Below are 24,425 nucleotides of genomic sequence, written 5' to 3'. Positions count from 1 at the left end.
ATATTGGTCAGAAAAGAATGCTCTTTCCGAATATGTAGGTTTCATAACGATTGATCATCGTTTTCAATACGTTTTGATGTTGTAAAGGACAACGCGCTCCGTGCGAATCAGATTTTCAAATTAATTTTTCATTATTAAAGAAATGGTACGGATCGTCACTTTTTATTTGCTTTCCTATTATTACACGTACATTTGTCTGCAAAATGATACAATACCGACTTCATTCCGTCAAGCCGTTTTCCAGCGGCATCGGTTTTCTTCCCACAATGCATGAAATCGGTCATTTTTTCACAACCGGGGGTGCTGTCTTGCACGTGGCGCGTGCTATACTATGAAACCATATCAATACGCTAGGCCCATCTCTCCTCTACCCATCAGTGGCAACCCCACCTCGCTACGGCAATCCGTCGCCGAGTTATAAGCCCGGGAAAGGAGCGCTGCAGGCCCGATTTTCGCCCGATCACGATTTTCGCCGGCCACGTGTTAAGCCTATGGGAGCACCCTTTTGCACGTGCCGACGGCGCACCCCTGGGCCAATCCGTCCCAAATTTTAATAAAAAGGCCGCCCACGCCCACAGATTCGGCATGCCAAATTTCACGCCGATACGCGGCGCCTTTCAGGCGCAATAAGACACATAAGTCCTGACAGACGCAGGCACGGTCGTACAGACATCTTATAATTTATAATATAGATTTAATGTTGAACCTGATAATCACATGGTCACTGTTACCAATTGTTTCACCCAATGTGACATCTTCAATAAGACTTTCGTTGTTGGTTAAAATTAAGTCAAGTATTTCATCTTTTCTGGTGGGCTCCAGAACATGTTGAGTCAAAAATAGTTCATCAAAGTTTTCCCTGAATAGCCTCGTTTCCCCAGTAATAGATGTTAGACCCCCCCCCCCCACAAGTCTGGGCAAATTGAAATCCCTTAAAAGAATTGTTTCACTGACAATGCCCTTTTCTATCTCGTCAAGCATGGCAAGATTAGTTTGTTGTTGATTGCAAGATTGATTGCACTGTGACGAGCTTGAATGTTTGTGTGCTATATCTTGTTTTCTCTGTGATTATGTCATGCTGATGAAGATTTAATAATCGAAACGCGTCCATGCACTATTTGTTCCGTGTTTTTCTACTTAGTTTGTTGTGTTTGATTGGGAGGTCTGTAGAAAGCACCTATTCTTATTTTATCGTTTTTGCCTAAGTTAGGAATATCGATCCAAAGAGATTCGACGTCGTTGGACGTGCCAATATCGCTCCTTTCAAGAGGTCTTAGATTTTTCTTTACGTAGACCAAAATACCTCCACCTACCTTGATTTTCCTTTGGTAGACAAACATGTCATAACCAGTAATATCATAATCTTGTGTACGGTCCCCTAACAACTTTTCATTGATCCATGCCTCCGTTAGAACAACCACATCAAGATCCTCGGTTAGTATGTAAAGTTGTAGCTCTCCGAATTTATTTCTTATACTCCTAGCATTGGTATAGAAACACTTGAGGACGTCCCTAGAGATATTTCTATTTGAGACTTCCTGACCTGTAAATGTCACTAGTTTCCGTGCTGTAGTTCTTTCTCATAAAGTTCCCTCAGAAGTAACACCCCATTCCTACTTAAGTGATAGCCATCCATCGAATAGAGGTCCCTCCTATCCCAGAAGTTATCCCAGTAGTCTAAGAACTCTATATTGTTTTTCCTACAGAGTTTCCTTACCCTTTCGTTAATCGCAATGGCCCTCGATGACCATTCTGTACCAGCACCAATTTTGGGCAGAATGCTAGTAACTAGGCCTTTCCTCCCAGACTTGATCAATTTTGTGATCACCGTCCTGTAGGTATCAATGAGTTCCTCCGAGTGCGTGTTTCCAATATCATTGACACCACCGTGCAATATGACAACACTTAGGGCTACTTCCTCGAATTACGTCATCAAACCTATCAGATAAATCCCTAAGTTTCGCCCCTGGCAAGCACACTCGCAATCGCTTGTCCCGGCTTCGTTCACAGAACGCTCTATCCATGAACCTGATCCGAGTCTCCATAAACTAGCACCTCCCGTTCCCCTGGCTTACGAGCATCGGAATTTTCACTTAAAACATTAGACACTGTTTTGCAGACTGTATGACGACCAACAGCTGCCTGATCATTCCCCTGCAGACCATGTGTTGAATTTAAACCATTATCAGTCGAACTCTTTTCTACATCCCCCGATAGTTTAGCCTCGACGGGTCTCGTTCCTTTGTGACTTATTCCAGGCGACGAGTCACACAGCAGCGCATCTACTCCCTTTACATTTTGCCCGCTTTTAAACAGTTCCTTTGACAGTGTCTCTTGTCTCAATTTTATGTCTCTTCTCAATTTTATGTCTCTTACATCCTCCCGCACCTGATCGATACTGAACTGCATCAACCTAATCGCTTCCATCAAGTCCATTAATGTGACACCTAAAGGGCCTGGTAATGGCAGATTTCTGTCCATTGTTTCCATACTTGTACTCACACCGTTTTGACTAACGCAACCCCTGTCGTGCGTGACCTGAGAAGTGTAGAGGTTTCCCCTGTCACCCGGACGGTGTGACGGCGGTCCCTCTGGCTGTCCTGTAGCTGTCGGCTCCTCCAGCTGTCTTGAATCCAGCCCTGGGGCCGCGGAGGGTGGGATGGTCGCCTGCCCCTTTGGCTGTCCGGAGGCCAGCGCTCTGCGCCTCAAACCCAACAGCGCTCTGGCTGTGGGTTTGTAGCCGATGCTTTACCTTCGGGCGGTGATGATGGATTCTCCTGCCGTCCGAAGACTGATACGGATGCTCCAGTGCCCGCTAGTTCACGGTGGTGCACACAGAGCCAGATGTCGCTATGTTCCCCAACGCAACTGGTATGTGCCATTTTCTGGCATGAACTGCTCGCACAGGACCGTATTCCCACTGTCTTTTTGCCTCTCAGCCTTCTGTACGTCAGTGGCAAAAGACACACCGAGCAAAACATTGCCTCTGATTCTTCCTCTGACAAAGCCCGGATTATCGTCTCCTTCATGTCTGATTGAATGTTTGTCATAGGAAAGCTTGCAACTAAATGATCCAAGAAGGGGACTAGATAGTGTCCGTAAAGATCATCGCTGCTCCCGTGCCGTCCTTTCCCTTTTAATTTGACTATATCAAAATAGTTAAAGTGGTGTAGTAGCACGTCATAGCTACTTTCAAGCGTTTGTAAACCAGTTTCATGAATACCTTTGTAATCAATTTAGAGCGGTCCTGCGACGTCTTCTTATCTGTAACTAAAACTTCCTCGTTCTCTGGAAAGCTCCCATACTCGTTCTTGAACAGCTCGAAAAGCGCAGAGTTCAGTTTGATAGTCACTTGCATTCCATCACGAGTGCTTACAGAGTAATCGGAACGATTCAGGCCTCCATCTTTCTTCTTAAGTGCCTTTGTACGATTTAAGACAAAATTTTCAATACTGGAAATTGGTTTAACAGCTAGCCTTGGTGAAGTTTCATCCTTCATTTTCATATCTGTCGGCCCTGGGTTCAACGATGTCAAGGTCAGGGCGCTCGGACCAGGGTTCAGTTCCACATCTCCCGCTAGAAGTAGCAGCAAGAGGACGATATACAGACGCTTGCTGTTATACTTCTGACATCGCTTGCTAGGTGCGGGACGAGGGATCAGGACAGTAAGCTGCGCTGACACTTTGCGGCTGCACCATGGCGTGTACTGAACAGTGTCCTCTACTCTGCATACCGCACACACAATCACGGCAGCGAGCAGAGCGTACGTGTGTACTTTTCTTCCAATCATCGCCCCATACTGGTTCTAACGAAAATATCGACAATAGATGGCGCTAGTGTCGCCACAATCTTTCACAACCTCCCCGGGGAGACAGGACTCTTGACAAGTCACGTGCGGTGTCAAGGCTGATTGTCTCAATTTCGTAACCGAATTATCCCGCGAGTTGCTGGGGAGGGGTGCGTTAAACGCCCCCACTTTTTTCGCCGGGCCATAGCATAAAAACGGCGCGCCGCAGGCGCGCCAAATTTTGGGTACCTGTAGGGAATTGATTGAAGTTTATTGTGACAAAGTTCCAAAAAAATCGGCCGGAAAATTTTTGAGATATCGAGGATTTAGTGACGTCATGATTTCTGAGTTTTCGACCAAAAACGGCATATGTTCAAAAAATCATATAAAATCACAGAATAGACATACAGATATGCCGTAAACGCCGTTAGACTGCCAATACCATGAACAACCAGATGGTTATCTTCGATTATTGATTATCGTTCCGCATTTTCCAAAATCTTGAACTGAATCTTGGCAATTTCTCGTGACTTCTTCACGACCATGATACATGCATTTCTTAAATTGAACTTTTTTAGCCAAACACGTACACATATGATAAAATGAATGTCACCATCGTGCTCTACGCCCCAAATTACCCATATAACATGTGTCACAGGCTGCAAATATCAGTTTTTATTTTCGGGGATATGTGCCTGCCCGGTTGACCTGACCTTAACCCTGACCTATGCTTGACTGACCCCTGCATGGAGCTGACACTCTTGTAGGCCTCATATGATGGATTGTGCACCGTTTTGACAGAGTTTATGACGAGAGGCGCCCATTGCGAAGTCCTGAAGTCCATGCTACTGAAAGCCCGATTTCAGGTGTTTGACCTGACCTTGACCTGACCTGTGACCTCAAAATTCAACTTTAAAGTACTCATCTGAAGCGTCTCGTCGCGTTCTTTCGTTTGCCGCCTCGTGCGTTTCGCTGCGCCTATTGGTTCTCGAGTTATCGGCTGGGGGCGTTTAACGCCCCCCCCCCCCAGCAAACTGTGGGTGGCGAAATACCCCAGCAACTGCCGGGTTAAAGCAAAACATGCACAACTTAGGAGATGATTTATAAAATGTCTCGTACTTGCTCGTCTTCACCGCGCGGCCCATTGCAAATAATGCTTCATTGAAGTGGTTGTCGATATTCTTGCTTCTGGACACATTCTTACATTTTCATAGATCCGCGTCAAAAACATGCGTCATCCATGTCTCAAACTCGCCGCAACTCGTCGATGTGACCCAGCTATGGTAAGTGTCCCTTTTAACTAACTTATTGCGATATTTATGCTACGAAGGGTTGGCTAATGAGTTAATGACTTTTAGCATCAAGCCCTATCGTTCGGCAAATGTCATCTGACAAAAACCGTCCAAAATGAACGTGAAATACGGACTGACCAAAACGCTGTCAAACCCGTCGGACACTTCGACGACGTCCCAAAAAACTTTCCAGCCGACCGGCCGCGAACCACCCGCCTTCATATCAATAGACCGGCATCTTATCCACTCGGCCGCGCCGTCAGCAATTATACTATTGATAATACCGATTGATAATACTATTGATAATAATATACTATTGATATTATACCCAATGAAGCTTTTTCCAGTTCAGTACTAACCAGTGACCACCCCTTGCATTTCCTTTCACCTTTATTTGTGTATGTCGAACTGACCAGCATCAAAATTTGTTTGAAGGTTTGTTTCTAATTGCGAATGACCGCTGCAAATAGCCATTTTTAACCCGCGCCCCAGTGGCGGTCTCAGCCAACTTCGCCCTAGTGGGGGGAGGGGCATATGTTACAACCCACCTCTAACTCAAAAACTAAGAGGGCTAGAAAGACGCGGTAAAAAGCAGTTGATAGCTATCAATGAGTACGTTTGAAAGTATTCGGTCATTTTTTCATCTTGGAGCAATATTGGGGTCACTGGAGGTCATCAAAGGTCAAAATTTGCCAAATGTCATTATATTTTTCAGAAAACATGCATTTATCTCAGGAACTATGATAGCTAGAAAAACGCATGGAAACTCAATCGATAGCTTTTGAACTCTTCTTTTGATAAGGTCATCATCAAAATTGACCTCAGGTCAACGGTTTAGCCTCCAGAGGGCAAAAACTAAAAAAATAGCTGTTTTTCGCAAAGTGTTTTTCGACAATAACTTTTGACTAGAAAAAGCCACGACATTTCTATTGCCAGAATCGTGTTCCTCTCGACGAGACGCGTCGAATGAACTATAATATGACCTTGAAAGGTCAACTTGAAAATTTGACCTCAGGTCAAGGTCATGACCTGACCGGAAAAGGTCATGTTGCATATCATTGGATGCGTCTCAACAAGACAAACACAATGCGGCCATCCCCAGCGTCCTATCTCTTTCCAATCGAGAGTTATTAGCAAAAATATGTTTGTAGCCTCAAATGACCTCGGATGACCTTTCTAGAGGCTATCAGCAAAAAAAGACACCTTGATCGTCACGGGTTGTCCAAATCATTGTGATTCTGAAATATTTGGACTGTTCCTATGCGTACACACGGATCTAGAGGCATTTTCATTTTTCTCCATTGACTTATAATGGTAAGGTCTCGCCACTGACCTGACCTTAGGTCACGGATATAAAAATCCGAGATATTCAAATTGTAGGCGCCCATAACATCATGCAATCCACCAAGTTAAAAATCTTTCTGACAAACACTGCAGGCTGGAAATGATTGCAAACTTTTTTAGGCCTTGTTAGTTAACTTGACCTGGTGACCTGACCTGACATGACCTGGGGTCAAAAAAATCACAGATTGTCCAAAATTGATGTACAAAAAGCTATGCCAAGCGGCGCGGCGCTACGCGCCGCGGTTTTTTATTTATACGCAAAAAACGCGACAGGGTGGTAACATATGCCCCCCCACTGCACAGTGGGGATTTTTCCGATCTAGCACGTATTTATTCGTAGAGGGCAAACCATAGGTAGAATTGTAGCCAGATTGTGCATATATGTTGGCTGGTGTGTCCTGGTGAGAATTTTACCTGTAAATGTGCATAATCAACATAGTATAGGGGGTTCAATTGGACCCCCCGCTCAGCCGTTTGGCCCCTGATCAAGCTAGAGCTTCGCGGAAAGTCAAGCGTGCTGCCTATGACGAAATGAGGCCGAATATATCCAATTTCAAAGTCCAAGGTCATGAGCTGACTTTCCAAGTCAGTTTAATGACCCAACTAAAGTTGGGAAATCGAGACCTCTTGAAACTTCGCAAAGTTAGGGTGTTACGGGGTATTTTGGGGTGCTGATCACGAATTTCATGTTAATTTTGATCACAGACGATGTCTTTATGCATTTAGGCCAGGTCGGGTCAGGTCAGGTTAGATCAACTAGTAGGCGTCCTGCCGGCCATCCATAGAAGTGTCACCTACTACTGATAGCTTCGTAGCATGGAACGAAGGCACCAGTACTACTTCGTAAATATTCAAATGGCTGCTAAATTCGAAATCAGCACCAAAAACTACCTTAGAAACAAGTAAAACTCGAAAAAGTGAACCAAGGTCATCAAAAGGTCATTGACTTTGACTTGACCTTCACGTGACCTTGCCACCCACCATTATGCATGGCACCAACATCATTTCACATATTTGAACGTTAAAACCACAAAAAGACTGGAAACCGCGGATAATGTGAGCTGGCATACGCCGAATCGCGATTCCGGCCAAACATGGTCTCGAGAAATATGCCACAGGTCAAAGGTCAGTTGGGTCAGAGTCATGAAATTTTTAGGTTAGATGTAATATTGATGATCTCGAGGGCACCGAAAGTTTCGGCGCGATCGGCCGCTTTTTGCGCGATTAATTTGCGGAAAACCATGGGGTTTTATCCGACCCCTTCCCCCTCCCCCTCCCCACAAGTGCGATGGTTAATAAGGTTACGGTATGTATAATTTACGCTTGTCATCCTATTCCTAATGAATGTGTCTCAGAAAATATGCATCATATAAATCACGAAGTAAAATTATTCGCCTATGTCTGGAACATACCTATATCGTGCTGTTTGCCCATAGGCGTAGGAACAGGGGGGGCCAGGTGGGCAAGTGCACTGCCCACCCACTTTTCGAGGTGGGGGGGGGGCAACCATGTGTTTTGGCCCACCCACTTTTTACTCGAGGCCCCTCTTCTCGATTTTAGAGGACGTCGTCACCTTCCAGAATAAACAAACTCGGTAAAAATAAGTTCCACGAATCTCCACGCACGGACTCCAAGGGGCCGTGATGGATCCAAGGAGGCCCTCTGGTCATACTGGTCAGTCGAAGCCCCTGAGACTGATGGCCTGAGAGGCCTTAGTGGATCTGAGGAGGCCCCAATATCCACGCTGGTCTGGGGAGGCCCCTGACACTGGCGGTCTGGGAGGCCCCTCTATCCACACTAGTCAGAGGTCTGAGACTGGTGGTCTGGGAGACCCCTCCATCCACACTAGTCAGAATAAATTTAGGCCCCTGACACTGGCGGTCTAGCCGAGGCCCCCTACCCTCACTAGTCAGAGGAGGTCCCTCTATCCTCAATAGTCATAAGAGGCCCCTGAGACTGATGGTCTGGGACGCCTATCCATCTACACAGTAGTCAGAGGAGGCCCCTGAGACTGATGACCTGAGAGGCCCTTATAATCACACCAGGCAGAAGAGGCCCATGATACTGATGGACTGAGAGGCCCTTCTATTTATACTGGCCACAGGAGACCCCCAAAACTTTCGGTCTGGGAGGTCCCTCAATCCGGCACCAGTCAGAAGAGTCCCCTGAGACTGATGGCCTGGGAAGCCCTTATATTCACACTAGGCAGAGGAGGCCCCTGAGACTGATGGTATGAGAGGCCCTCATATTCACACTAGTCAGAAGAGGCCCCCGAGGCTGATGGCTGTGAGGCCCTTCTGTTCATATAACTGGCCACTGGAGGTCCCTGAAACCGGTGGTCTGGGAGGACCCTCTATCCACACTAGTCAGAAGATGCCCCTGAGACCGATGGTCTGAGAGGCTCTTATATTCATACTGGCCACAAGAGGCCCCTGAGACTGATAGTCAGAGAGGTCCACTCCTAATGAATCTGAGGGGGCCCTCTATCCACATTTACACTTTTCTAGGGAGACCCCCGAGACTGATGGTCTGAGAGGCCCTTCTATTTATACTAACCAGAGGAGGCCCCTAGGATTGATGGTCTGAGAGGCCCTTCTATTTATACTAGCCAGAGGAGGCCCATGAGATGGATGGTCTGAGAGGCCCTTCTATTCAAACTAGGCAGATGAGGCCCCTGAGAATGATAGTCCGAAGAGCCATGCGGCGGCAACTGGCCGTGGCCATATTTCGGCTCGGTAGGGCCCCACAGAGCTCATGAGAGCACCTCAAGGGCTCCTAAGTAGACACGCTTATCCCCACGTGCCACGCCGGCTTCTGAAGGCTCCTTGTAGGCATCTAAGGGCCCTTTCCGGCCTCTAACGGCTCCACCCGCCTGTGATGGCTCAACACCAGTGTTTATGAGCGCCACACAGCGGCGCCTTTGAGGGTCATACTAGTGTCTCTTAGAGCCCTATATCGGTGGCTCTGGGGGCCCCACACCGGCGCCTCTGTGGGCCACCACACCTGTGCATCTCAAGGCTCTATAGGTACATCTGAAGGACCCACACCGACACCTCTGAGGGCCCCAGACCAGTATCTCGGAGCTCGGAAGGCCCCACACCGGTGACTCTGAGGACTCACCGGCTCCTGAGAGCACCATGTTGATGTCCAGGGTATATAGAACAACGGGTACACCAACGACGCGGAAAGCGCCCATTTTACCTGGATGAGTTACATGGTGGTTGATATATTTTTTGAATATGGAAAAAATAGAGTATTCTATTCTGACGAGTAAAGCCAAATTCATAAAGCGGTTATTTTTAAATTATATGTACCAGAAATAACATACCAACCATAGTTTAAAACTTAGTCTAAAGTTAGTTGAAAAGCGTATAGTTGATACTAAGATGGAAGGATTCAATGGAAGGCGGAAATGGCGCAGCCGTTTCATTCTTTAAATGTGTTCGCAAGCAGGATTTACGTGATGCTAGCGACATCTATGAATATAATCGGGGACGCTCATTGGCTGATCGAGTCCGTGAGCAGTATCACTAATCTACGCCAGTACAGGGTTAAGGCGATGTGCGCATGCGCAGGAACTTGTGCTCTCATGGAGGGGCTTTTGGTACCTCGGGCAGCGCCCAATACTTTTTGGACCCGTTATGGCCTCCGCATCGAAAAACGCTAGATAAAAAGGTTGTAGAGGAACCTTGAGGCTACCTTTCCCCACAATAATATTGGCACTTTATCTTTTAGCTTACGTGTGAGGCTCGCTTGAAAAAGGTCGATTTAACATGGAAACCCTATGGGGTAGTAGTTTTTGAGCGCCCATTTGGCCTAATGCTACCAACTGTTACTGGCTACCCCTGGTTGATGTCTAACGGCTCCACAAGGCCACTGAAGGCACCACACAAGCTCTCACTGAGCTCTTATGTCCATGTACCGGCCTCTGAGGGATTTAAGCCAGCGCATTCATAGCTCCACACCAGCAATTGTAAGGGCTTCACACTGAAGTATCTGAGGGTTCCACGCCGGTGTCTCTAAGGGCCACATACCGGCATCTCTGAGGGCCCCATACCAGCGTCTCCGAGGGTCCACATCTGGCGGGCACCCATCAGCGACTGAAGGTCCCACACTGTCTACTCCGAGAGCCCCATCTGCGTCTGGGAGCACCATGCCGTCTCTAAGAACCACAGCGGCTCCTCCGTACGAAAGATGGGCGTCTCCATGCCAAAGGGGAGCGGTTCTGAGACAGTAGGGCACCTACGTGCAATAGAGGGGCGCCTATGAAGCCCATAGGGACGCCTCAATGCGAAAGAGGGGCGCCTCTGAGGCCTACATATATGGGCGTCCACATGCAATAGAGGTCTGCAAATTGCAATTGATCAATGCCATGGGGGTGCATTCATAAGAAACAGGGGCGCCGGCATGGCAAAGAGAGGTGCCTTCAAGTGTCCATAAAAGAGAGACGCCTATGATAAGCGCACATTGTATGCGACAACGGGGCGACTGTGGGACATATAGGGATGTCTCTGATGACTATACATAGGGCGCTTATATGCCAAAGAGGGCGCCTATGAAGCTAATGGGAGCACCTGGGAAACGAGGAAGACATTTGTGTAAGGGTTTTCAGGGGTCATGCGCCGTTTGCGGCAAATACATTCTAAAAAAAAAATCGGAGGGAAATAAGTTTTAAAAATGGTGCGGACTTTCTGCACTGTTCGCTTAAGCGGTTACGCCCCTGGGTATATCTGCCCGATCTCAGAAGATTTGGAGGTCATACTTGAAAGCAGCCAGCAGGACGAGGCAAAAGTTGGAGGCCCCTGAAAATAGGAGGCCCCCTGGAAAAGGAGGCCCCTTGACAGGGTGGCCCACCCACTTTTCATGACGTTCCTACGCCCATGTGTTTGCCCTAGCGCTCCTCGAGTGGGGTGTTAAGATACTATAATGTGAATATTCCGTGTTCAGGCAAGTTTCGGCAGCCAAACTAGGCGTTGTCTTGTGCAGGAGAAAGTAAATTCGATAGGATATATTTCGGAGTGGAAAAGTGTGGAGAACGTTGTTGATTTCCTACATTTATTTAGAATACCATTCCTTCAATATGGTGTCTGTAAGGGTTTTTTGTAAAGGGCATTTTTGTGACCTTAGTAAGGTTGTGGCATACTTTCTGTTTGCCATTCCATTCCTAATAAAGGTGCCTTTCAGACGATATGCAACTTTAAGACCTCGCAAGATTAAAACCAACAGGACAGGACAATGAAATTGAGCTATACTTTCGGGCCTTGCTGAGCCCATTGAGTAATCACGCATGAGTGTGAACTTTGGGCGCATTTTCCCTAGTTTTGCTGTAGACATACAGATAAAACAATGCCATATATGAAAAATTCAGACATTTCTTAGCCCCACTGACACAAAAAATAAACAAAAATCCAAAAAAGATTTTTTGAATTAATAGGCGCTAGATCGGAAAAATCCCCACTGTGCACTGGGGCGAAGGTTAAGCATCCTGTAACCGTGTGCCCTCGCCACCTGAAACGATACCTATCTGAACCGCCTAACTGACATTTATGTAGTTTTATATCGCGCCACTGCTAACGCAAGGGTCATATTTTATCAGTTCTGAATGTGCTAGCCCAAACTGTAACTATCTAATATCTATCACGAGACGTGGCAATAGCCACAAGCGCTGGTGATCGCCTCAACAAATACCCATGTCTGTGCCTATGATTCAAAGGGAGGCAGCTACGATGCGCCGTTTTTCACCACCTGGTTCTGCACGGCCTGGACCAGTCTGTTTTTCCCGGTGTACTGCGCGCTCCAGTGTCTGCACTGCAGCGGCAAGGACCAGCCCACCGGTGGCCCACTGCTCGAGGCCGTCCGCCACTTCAGAGACCGCGGCTTCACATTCGGTCAGTCAATAAATACAATAATGGGGTTGGGAACTCGATTTTTTAAAAGAATGTATAGAAATGATCAAACTATTTTCGCAGAGTTTATGGTGCATACAATTTCCTCATAAAATCAATATGCTGAGAGAAATGGGGAAGACAGATAGAAAACATGTTTTTTAAAGTTTATTGATGCTGTTACGTCACATTTCACCTTCTGCGGTTGACAATAACGGCGCATCTGGCGCACCACCGATTACATGCTTTTGTGAAAGAGGTTGTTTGTTTCACTCTGCCATTCGTGCTGTTTCTTCTAACTCGGCTCCTAGGCCACGTAGCGACACGCGGTAAGCGGCAATCGAAAGAACGTCCAAAATAAAGACGAAAATACTTCGGTCATTTTTTGGGTCAGGTCAAAGGTCAGGTCACCAGAGTTCACCAAAGGCAAAATGTTGACTATTTCAACATTTTGGAAACTGCCAACCAGAGTTGGCCTACGTTACGTTATTTTGAAGTTTTCGGTAACCCGTAGCTGTCAGTTCCGTTTCGTAGCGTAATTGGGGTGTTTCGGTAGCGTAGTACGGAAAATAATAGAATAACGTAGGAACTACGAAATGGATTCCGTAGCAATTACAGGTCAGCTGTATTTGTACAAGTTACATAATTTTTTCAGTTTACTCATATCGTCACCAGACCTCCGGCCGTTTACACGGATGTGAGACGCCTGCTATATTACCGGGGTTACATGAGCGATCCGTTCCAAATACGCACTACGCTAATGCGCATCAGCTCCCCACAAACGTATCTACGGCACCGGTTACATGAGACTAATTCGTTTTATCTACGTCAAACGGATCTTGTTTGGCTCACCCGGGCTGACTCCTCGACGGCCGGTAATTCGCATCACAAACGGAATAGGATTAGCGTACAGTCATGGCGCAGTTGCGGCATTTACCGGGACGACTGAACTAAATTTTAAATACTTATATCATTTGATAGGCTCAAAAACAATTAAAATTAACATGAAATCAAAAAATGAAAGCAAAGTTTTCTTGTTTTAAGTCAGTGGGCACTGATTCGCCATGCAGCGACAGCAGGGTGGTCAGAAAAAAAATTATCTATCAAAATATTTCATTCATTTTATTTCACATGCAAAGACTAAACCAAAATACCAACATTTTTTTGCTATTTTCTACGAGGCAGCCAATAAAAAATGCTTAGTATTTTGCATTTTGACGCTTCTAGTCAGCAAAGAATAGTTCTTGTGAAATACGGCCCGAATCGTGTGCCTCCGTTACATGAGCGATCCGTTCCAAATACGCACTACGCTAATTCGCATCAGCTCCCCAAGAACGCATTCAGTGCACCGACTACATGAGCAAATTCGTATCAGTGACCTCAAACGGATCCAGTTTGGCTCTCGGCCTGACGGAAGGTAATGCGCACTACAAACGGAATAGCATACAAATGTGGCGCACTTCCGTAGCAATAGAGGTAACTGAATTAACAACTTAAAGGGAGATAATGAGCTTTCTTTTTTCTTAAATAAAAATTACTCGACATCTATACTATTTCTACTGTAGTTTCTATAAAATATGAAAATTTCCTAGCACATTTTCGTATGTGAAAAAGGTTTTTATTTTTGCAAAAAGAAGCAGTACTTGCAGTACTTGTAACACCCATCGAAATGCGTTGTCCTTCTCTATAAAAAAGTCGCAGTATATGGCGCTTTTGTTTCAAACAGCGACGCTTGGGTTTTTGTTTATGTTATCGCCTTGTCGTTGCTTGGTTGTAAGGATTCTAATTTGAATTAGAGTTAATTCGGTTTAGAATTAATTAGATTCTAATTCGGGGGTACATAGTGCCTACTCTTCTTTGTTATCAAGTATTATTTTGCGCCACAAATGAACGGCATGCGCCAGAAACGCAGTCAAATCTTGCGATTGCGACTACGAAATTCATTATTTTGGCCTCAGAGCCTGAAGCGAAAAATACAAGCATACTTATTTCAAAAAGACTTCAGGTTTGTCGAACGGTGTTATGAGAATTTTGATAACAGTACTGCATAAGTTTTTCAGTAATGCCGCAAAAGTGTTGTATCTATCTTCTTTTATTGTGCAGTCGGCGGGACCGATTCAAAATTGAGTCGTTGCTACTAAAATAGCAGCATATGGCGACAGATGATGAACAGGAAAAATAGTTGCGTAAATTTAGACATAAACCACCCCCAAACCATGAATATCTTTTGAAGGCACTATAGACGACCATTAACTAACTAGATGTGATGAAGATCAAATGTAATGAATACGCTCATTTTACAAAATTACATGCAAGTACCAAAAAGTGATGTAAGTACTTATTCAACGGTCATTTTCAGCGCTCCCCGCTAACGTGACTTCAAGTTGAGATATTTGCGGCAAGGTACCGAATTGAGCAAAATGGTTTTAATTTACATTATAACTTGTTGTGTTTTGTCAGAAAATGGTCCTAACTCAGATTTTGTGGAAAAAGGTCATAATCTCCCTTTAATATCTTATGTCTTTTTTGCATTTAATCTGCTCAAAACATTCTCAATTAGCTTAACAAAAAAAGTTAAACATAAAGTTGTCTTGCTTTGACTCATTGAGCACTTGCCTCTCTTGATTCGTCTGTAGTGCTGTCAGAAAAATGTTTCAACTGAAAGTACTTTGATATTTTCTTTTTGGTTTTCACTATATTTATTTTTGAAAACTTGACAAAATACCGACATATTTTTTTAATTATTATTTCAAAAGCAGCAAATGAAAAAAATACCTATTATTTTGCATTTTAATGTTTCTTTTTGGAAAGAAATAGTTCCTGTAATACGTATCTTGGTCCTATTCGCTTCTAAGCCTCTTTCCCTGCGGATTTTGTTCGGACCGTCGATTCGTATTAGCAGGTGGATACATGAGTCGGTAGTACGCTCCTGATTCGCATTAGCGGTGAATCCGATCGTGGTACGTATTTGCTTTGCTCATGTAACCGCGGATCGGATCGCCGATTCGTACTAGCAGGTGGCTACATGAGTCGGTAATGCGTTCCTAATTCGAATTAGCGGCTAAATACGTATTTACTGTGCTCATGTAACCCCGATATATGAATACCACTGAGTCTTTCTTCCGGCCGGACCGACACCGGGGATTTCCCACTGGGGAGTCCAGGGAATTCCCTGTCGGAAGTCCAGCGCATCTAGCGAGTAGCGCGTAGGCACCGCCGCACCGACGATGCTGCAAAGCCGGCGATCATTGTGCGCTGTATTTGGCTTACTAGAGAGTAGAGACTAACCGTTTCCACTGGGTAGCGGATGATGACATATTGCATAACGTAGTACGATAAAATAATTTACTGCGTTAATTAACCCGCGCCCTGCTGGGGGGGGGGGTTTGAACACCCCCCTTGTGGTTTTTCGCGAATATCTCAAAAACGGCGGCGCGGAGCGCCGCCGTTTTTGGTACACCTTATCATGCATCAATTCTACACATGTTGTGAAAATTTCAGACCAAGGTCATTCAAGGTCAGGTCACCAGGTCACTTGAAGTGACCTCACCTCATAAAAAGTTTCAATGTCTGTCATAGCTACACCGAGTGACTGATCGCTTTGAAACTTTCAGCGATTGCTAAGAGTAATAGCATGTACAAAATGTATATCTCAGAATTTTGATATCGATGACCTAAGGTCAGGTCAATTTTGCGACCTCCCCATTATAAGTCAATGGGAGAAAATTGAAATGCGTCTCTTTTAGACGAAAGACATTATAAACACTCCCAAACACTGAATTACAAGTGGTTTAGACACACTGAACATGGAAATGGTGTCCGTGACCCCTGTTTATGCCCTGAGGTCATCTTAGGTCACGAATGGTATCTAACAGTTTTTCGCAAATAACTTTTGATAGAGGCATGCTAGAGCGATGAAAACACCTTAGATGTGTTCAGCTCGACGATACGGATCGACTGATATGCAACATGACCCTTTCCGGTCAGGTCATGACATTGACCTGAGGTCAAATTTTCAAGTTGACCTTTCAAGGTCAAGTTATAGTTCATTCGATGCGTCTTGACGAGAGGAACACGATGCCGGTAAAAGTAAGCTCGTACAATGCTTGGGTCACAAGTTATTGCAGAAAAACTGTTTCCGAAAAAATCGGCTATTTTTGCAGTTTTTGCCCCCTGCAGGCAAAACCGTTGACGTTAGGCCAAATCTGAGAGAATTACTCAGAAAGGGCGTTAATAGGGCTATCGAATGCGCTTTTCCGCGGCGCTGTAGCTCTATTGGTTCCCGAGTTATGCGTTGGTTTCTTGGAAATTTTCGACATTCGACCTGGAAATCGGCGAAATTTTGCCTTCAATGACCTCTGGTGACCTGACCTTTGACCTGACCAAAAAATTGACCGAAGTGATTTCGTCATTATTTTTGACGCTCTTTCGAACGCCGCCTTCCGCGTATCGCTACGTGGCCCAGGAGCCGAGTTAAAAGGGGGGGGGTGTTCAAACACCCCCCCAGCAGGGCGTGGAAATCCAGGACCCCCAGCCGGGCGCGGGTTAACAAATACCGTAATTCAGTAACGTAGCAATATATAACGTATTGTAATTCGGTATCGTAGTTTTGGCCAAAAAAGCAAACGTAGCGTAACGTAGTGCGTAACGTAGCGTAGCGCAGGCCAACTCTGCTGCCAACGGCTATCTCGGTAACGGATAGAGCTAAAGCGCCGCAGAAAAGCGCATTCAATAGCCCTCTTACAGACCTTTCTGAGTTATGTTCTCAGGTTTGACCTCAGGTCAACGGTTTAGCCTCAAGAGGTCAAAAACTCCAAAAATAGCCGTTTTTACTAAAAGTGTTTTTTTCGGCAATAACTTTTGACTCAAAAGAGCCATGACATTACTTTTGCCAGCATCGTGTTTCTCTCGTCGAGACGCGTCGAACGAACTATGATTTGACCTTGAAAGGTCAACTTAAAAATTTGACCTCAGGTCAAGGTCATGACCTGACCGGAAAAGGTCATGTTGCATATCAGTCGATCCACAACGTCGAGCCGTCTAAGGCGTTTTCAGCGCTCTAGCACGCCTGTATCAGAAGTTATTAGCGAAAAACTGTTAGATTCTGTTCGTGACCTGAGATGACCTCGGGGACATAACGAGGGGTCACAGTTGCCATTTTCCGGTTCAGTGTGTCAATTTTACCTACATCTCGATGCAGGCGCGGATACAAGGGGGGGGCATGGGGGCCATGGCCCCCCCTTGGCCGATTTTTTTCAAAAATAAAATAAAAAGTTAAAAAGTTAAAAAGCTGAAAAGGGGGCCTCCTGAAAATAAAGTGGCCGAAATCCGATGAGTTTTTTTTTAACCTACCCACTTAGTTATTTCTTAGAAGACTAGCTGAGAAGACTTCTTTGTTAGAAGATTGGTAAAGCTTTTCATAACTTGGAGGTCTCTTATGCTCACAGAGATGACCACTTTTACAGGGCCTCCTAACCTGCACAGAGGGCCTCCAAGCCTGCACAGATGTTGAGATGTTGCCTGAACAGCTAGATAAGCTCAATAGACGCAGTTTTTTTGGGGGGGGGCCCAACAAGTGGGAAGATGGGGCCTCCAACAGGTGGGATTATGGGGGGGCCTCCTGGTTTCTAATGGCCCCTCCCTTGGAGATTTTCTGGATCCGCCCCTGTCTCGATGTTTGAGAGTGTCTAAATAGCGTTCGTGCAAAACAGACGCTTTTCAATTTTCTCCCATTGACTTATGGAGAGGCCGCAAAATTGACCTGACCTTAGGTCACCGATATCAAAATTCCGAGATATACATTTTATAGATTATGTTGCTGTAATCAATTGCTGAAAGTTTCAAGGCAATTGTTCAGTCGGTGTAGCTATGACGAGCATTCCAATTTTTTCTGAGGTGAGGTCACTTGGCGTGACTTGGTGACAGGCGACCTGGGTCTGAAATTTTCAACATGTTCGGAAAAGATGCACGAACAGGTGTGCCAAAAACGATATGAGATATCTGCGAAAACCCGCAGGGGGGTGTTCAAACACCCCGCCCGGCGCGGGTTCAACAGGCTCAGCCCAAGGCTCAGCTTAACTTTTTTCAACGACCCACCAATGGGATCTCCGGATGCAAAAGCATGCTATCGGCATGCTTTTAATCCTCCAATTCTGGATGACAAAATAGGTATAGGCAGGGGGCGTCGAAGTCTAGTAGGAAAATCTGGCAATCCCCGCCGTGACGTAACGTCGGGGATAACCGACGGCACCTTGCACTGAAAGATACGGCAGAACGGCTATTTTTGAAAAATGATTAAAAATACTTTTGTGCTGTTATGACACATAAACGCTTATCAGCGTGATCCTCATCATGTGATAAAGCCATATCCGTGGTCGAAAATAGCAGAGCCCCTCCTAATTTCCAACCATCGACCTGATAAGCAAAGGTCATAAAGGTCTTATTCGTTTTTCGTCAATAACTCTTGATCAAATTGAGCTAGCGAGCCGGGAAAGCCACCAATGGACTCAGGAAGACCTGCCGAATCGAATGATATGCGATATGACCTCTTTCGATCAACTTCGTGACCTGGGGGTGCTGACCTGACCTTGACCTGAGGTCAAACCCCTAAATTGACCTGACCCGAACAAAAAGTATATCATTCGACGCGCCTGAACGAGGCGAACACGATGCTGCCAAAATGGCGGCTCTGCGGCCATTTTGCGAAGTTCATCAAAAACTGAACCGTACCTTATTATTTAGATAAATACCAGGCTGGGAGGTTACTAGAAAAACCGTGCACCGATAAAGGCGAGTGGTGGACCCTAGATACCTATAAAAAAAAAATTCAAAACAATTTTTTAGTACGTTTTTGACATCATAAACCAATATTAATAGCATCATCGTGTTTCTGAGCTCAAACTGCATCCAATAGACACCTTATTTGTTGAAAAAAAATTTTTAACTTCAAAATTTGACCTTTTTTGACCTGAATGTGAGTGACCTGACCTAAGCTTAATTCAACTCAAAATGACCTCGAGTGACATAAACGACATCAAATTCGAAATCTTTGGCCTAAATGGACCATAATAAATATGTCACGTGACCGACGCATGATATATTATTTCCGTGACCTGTGATGACCTGACTCTGACCTGAAAATCAAAGTACAAGTTTGGTACCCTCAGGGTATTTTAAGCATCTGTTCACGAGTGTGTACACCAAAAATGAGCCTGATCTGATTTGTAATACGGCGGCCAGAGCCCAAAATGGGAACAAGGCAAAATACTAATAGTTTTTACTTTGACCTGACCTGTGACGTCATCGGTGACCTCGAGGTCAATGAAATTAGGTTTCGCTCGACAGTCATTCCGGGGCTATCAGACGCCGTTTGAATTTTGACGATCGGCCGAGTAGTTTCGGAGTTAGGAGGGGGCTATGATGAGTCCCCTCCCCCAGTAGGGCGTGTTATACGCAGCCCCAGTGCACAGTGGGGATTTTTCCGATCTAGCACGTCTTTATTCGTAGAGGGCAAACCATAGGTAGCGTTGTAGCTAGATTGTGCACAGATGTTGGCTGGTGTGTCCTGGTGAGAATTTAACCTGTAAATTTGCATAATCAACATAGAAAAGGGGGTTCAATTGGAACCCCGGCTCAGCCGTTTGGCCCCTGAGCAAGCTAGAGCTTCGCGGAAAAATCAAGCGTGCTGCCTATGACGAAATTAGGCCGAATATATCCAATTTCAAAGTCCAAGGTCATTAGTTGACTTTCCAAGTCAGTTTAATGACCCAACTTAAGTTGGGAAATCGAGACCTCTTGAAACTTCGCAAAGTTAGGGTGCTACGGGGTATTTTGGGGTGCTGATCACAAATTTCATGTTAGTTTTGATCACAGACGATGTCTTTATGCATTTATGCCAGGTCGGGTCAGGTGAGGTTAGATCAACCAGTAGACGTCCTGCCAGCCATCCATAGTCGGTGTCACCTACTACTGATAGCTTCGTAACATGGTACGAAGGCACCAGAACTGCTTCGTAAATATTCAAATGGCTGCTAAATTCGAAATCAGCACCAAAAACTACCCTACCAAGTACCAACAAGTACCCTACCAAGGTAGAAACAAGTAAAACTCGAAAAAGTGAACCAAGGTCATCAAAAGGTCAATGACCTTGACTTGACCTTCACGTGACCTTGGCACCCACCATCATGCATGGCACAAACATCATTTCACATATTTGAACGTTTAAAACCACAAATAGACTGGAAACCGCGGATAATGTGAGCTGGCATACGTCGAATCGCGATTCCGGCCAAACATGGTCACGAGAAATATGCCACAGGTCAAAGGTCAGTTGGGTCAGAGTCATAGAATTTTAAGGTTAGATGTAAAATTGATGATCTCGAGGGCACCGAAATTTTCGTCGCGATCGGCCGCTTTTTGCGCGAGTAATTTGCGGAAAACCATGGGGTTTTATCCGACCCCTTCCCCCTCCCCTCCCCACAAGTGCGATGGTTAACAAGGTTACGGTATGTATAATTTGCGCTTGTCATCCTATTCCTAATGAATGTGTCTCCAGAAAATATGCATCATATACACCAGTAAAACGCCTTTTGGGCGAAGAACGAGCGAGCGAGATAGTGAGCCCTGCACGTGCGGGAGGGCGAGAGGGTACTTCCAACGGACTTGCGCAAAGCACCCTTCTAACCGGTCGATAGCCGTGTGCCAAATTTGAACGCAATCGGCCCAGCCGTTCCTGAGATCTGGAAGCGGCATTCTGCACGTGCGCACGTGCAAACGGGGTCAAAACTGACTTTTGCACGGCACTCTACTAACTGGTCCCCAACCGTGTACCAAATTTGAGCGCAATCGGCCCAGCCGTTCTCGAGATCTGGAAGCGCCCCCTGCACGTGCGCACGTGCAGTAGCACCTTAACCGCAACACATGGGAATGCATTGCCTGGTGGGTGCCTACCTGTATGCCAAGTTTCAGCGAAATCGCCCCAGTAATTACCGAGTTATTAAAATGGGAACAAATTTGACACCTCTTATTGTTGTATTTTGCACGTGCACTGGGGGTGACCCACATGCATCGAGAGTATCCTATTTTTGGTAGAAGGGATGGCGCTACCCTACAAAAATTACAGCAAGTCAATCGCCCAAGCGGATGCTGAAATATGAGCCTCTCAAAATCACTACTTTTGCAAAACAGCTTGAACACCCTTGACTTTTCACGTGGCACGTGCCACGACGGTCACTGAGGTGTATCAAAAGTAGTCAATTACGGGGTAGAAGGGATGGGGCTACCCAGCAAAAAAGACCGCAGGCCAATCGGTCCAGCGGTTGCTGAGATATAAGCCTCTCAAAAGCGTTACAGGCCGGGCCGGGCCGGGCCGCTCATACTGAGATTTTTCCGTTATATTGAAAAGACTTCGCTTCGCTCGCTGCGCTCGCTCGCTCGTAATCACGAAGTAAAATTATTCGCCTATGTCCGGAACATACCTATATCGTGCTGTTTGCCCTAGCGCTCCTCGAGTGGGGTGTTAACTGTTAAGATACTCTAATGTGAATATTCCGTGCTCAGGCAAGTTTCGGCAGCCAAACTAGGCGTTGTCTTGTGCAGGAGAAAGTGGCGAATTCGATAGGATATATTTCGGAGTGGATAAGTGTGGAGAACATTGTTGATTTCCTAGATTTATTTAGAATATCATTCCTTCAATATGGTGTCTGTAGGTTTTTTTTTGTAAATGGCATTTTTGTGACCTTAGTAAGGTTGTGGCAACTGGCATACTTTCTGTCTGTCATTCCATTCCTAATGAAGGTGCCTTTTAGAAAATATGCTTTAACTGTAAGACCTCGCAAGATTAAAACCAACAGGACAGGACGATGAAATTGAGCTATACTTTCGGGCCTTGCTGAGGCAATTGAGTAATCACGCATGAGTGTGAACTTTGGGCGCATTTTTCCTAGTTTTGCTGTGGACATACAGATAAAACAATGCCATATATGAAAAATTCAGACATTTCTTAGCCCCACTGACACAAAAAAAAATAAACAAAAATCCAAAAAAGATTTTTGGAATTAAGAAGCGCTAGATCGGAAAAATCCCCACTGTGCAGTGGGGCGCGGGTTCACCCGCGCGGGGCTGGGGGGGGGTAAATTTTACCCCCCCTCGCGAATTTTTGCGATATCTCAAAAACGGCGGCGCGCAGCGCCGCCAAACTTTCAGTACCTTTTCGTACATTAATTTGACACGTTCCCTGAAAATTTGAGCGAAATCCGTCGGAAAATTTTTGAGAAATTGACGTTTTAGTGACGTCATGTTCGCCATTTTCGCCTCAAAAACGGCAAAAGTTCAAACACCGCTAACATCTTCATTTTTAAAGGAATCAAGACGTAACAAAAAAGGTTATACGTAATTTTACTTTGTCTATCAAATGGCTATCTCGGTGTTTTGAAAATTTTGGATTTTGGCCTAAAGTTTTTCAAAAAACTGACTTTTTTGGGAAAATCATTATAAAATCCAAAATTTTGAGTCTATCGAAAAAACCGGAATACATGTCAGAGAAGTGGTCTATGTGCATCTACATACCAAATTTTAGAAGAATCAGTTCAAAAATGTGGGAGTTATTCAAAAATTTATGACGTCACGACACACACAATTTTTGAAAAATGACTTTTTTGGAAGTTCTAGACCTCGTACGGAAACAAAAATAGCACCATTCGATTCGCCGTGAAAAACTGCATCAGAAAGACACCTTTTTAGGCCTTAACAACCAACTTCATAATTTGACCTTACTTGACCTGACCTTGACCTGACCTCGACCTGAAATTCATCCAGAGGTGGTCCATATCACTTATTGAGTGTGCCTATTGAATTCTATGAGTAAAATGACCCATAAAACATGTGTCGCACATGCCCTTTTCTATATTTTGTTTTTTGGTGACCTGACCTGACCTGACCTGACCTTGACCTTGACCTCTGAATGATATTGTATGCAACGAATATTGTCTTGGTAGCCTAAGGACACGTTTTGGGCGATCAGTCTCAGTCCATGACTCCATTCTTCGGCAACTACGGTGCAAGGCCGATACTGTAGAAACTTGCAATTTGTACCCTTGACCTGACCTTGACCTTGACCTCAAACATTAAATTAAGTACATGTTTTTAGTAGTTCGTGATGAGAGCTTTCGATTGGCGTTTGAATTTTCCAAATCGGACCATTAGTTCGGGAGATAACAGGGGGGGTAAAATTTACCCCCCCCAGCCCCGCGCGTTCGGCTGGAGACCCCAGCCCCGCGCGGGTTAAGGTTAGGTCACCAGATCAGGTCAAGTGACATCACTACATAAAAAGTTTCTATGTCTGCCAAAGCTACACCGAGTGACCGATCGCTTTGAAACTTTCAGAGGTTGATAAGAGCAACATTATGTACAAAATGTATATCTTGGCATTTTGATATCGATGACCTAAGGTCAGATCAATTTTGCGACCTCCCCATTATAAGTCAATGGGAGAAAATTTAAAGTCGCCTTTTTTAGACGGAGGTCATTACTCTAAAACAAGTCAAAACTCTACAACACTAAATTAGGTACTAGTATCTTTGACACACCGAACATGAAAATGGCACCCATGACCCCCTGTTATGCCCCTGAGGTCATCTCAGGTCACCAATGGCATCTGACTGTTTTTCACGAATAACTTTTGATAGAAGCATGCTAGAGCGATGAAAACACCTTTGTTGTGTTTGCCTCGACGATACAAATCGACTGATATGCTACTTGATCCTTACCGGTCAGGTCATGACCTTGATCTGAGGTCAAACTTTCAAGTTGGCTTTTCAAGGTCAAGTGATAATTGGACCTGACCAAAAAAGTGACCGAAGTGATTTCTTCCTGATTTTTGACGCTCTTTCGAACGCCGCCTTCCGCGTATCACTACGTGACCCAGGAGCCGAGTTAGAAGGGGGTGTTCAAACACCCCCCCCCCCCCCAGTAGGGCGTGGAAATCCAGGACCCCCAGCCGGCCGCGGGTTAAAAGAAAAAGTTTAGCGGGTAAAAAATATGGTGTTTCTCTCTGCATTGAATGCCATTCATAGGCCGATCAGCCAGCACGTCATTAACTTGCATTTTATAACTTTTTGT

The 24,425-nt window shown here is 45.3% G+C and overlaps 1 protein-coding gene across 1 annotated transcript in view; it reads left to right on the top strand.

Moving 5' to 3' along the window:
* Positions 1 to 24,425, top strand: part of LOC122385559 (putative thiamine transporter SLC35F3) — a 183,724-nt gene that overhangs the window by 30,481 nt on the left and 128,818 nt on the right. Inside the window, exon 4 of the mRNA XM_043373907.1 lies at positions 12,137 to 12,311. Coding sequence (XP_043229842.1) covers positions 12,137 to 12,311 — 175 coding nt within the window. The remainder of the gene's footprint in view (positions 1 to 12,136; positions 12,312 to 24,425) is intronic.

Source organism: Amphibalanus amphitrite, unplaced genomic scaffold, assembly GCF_019059575.1.
Source record: "Amphibalanus amphitrite isolate SeventyFive unplaced genomic scaffold, NRLGWU_Aamphi_draft 000223F_arrow, whole genome shotgun sequence".
NCBI classification, from domain to species: domain Eukaryota; kingdom Metazoa; phylum Arthropoda; class Thecostraca; order Balanomorpha; family Balanidae; genus Amphibalanus; species Amphibalanus amphitrite.
This window is presented reverse-complemented; position numbering and strand designations above follow the sequence as displayed.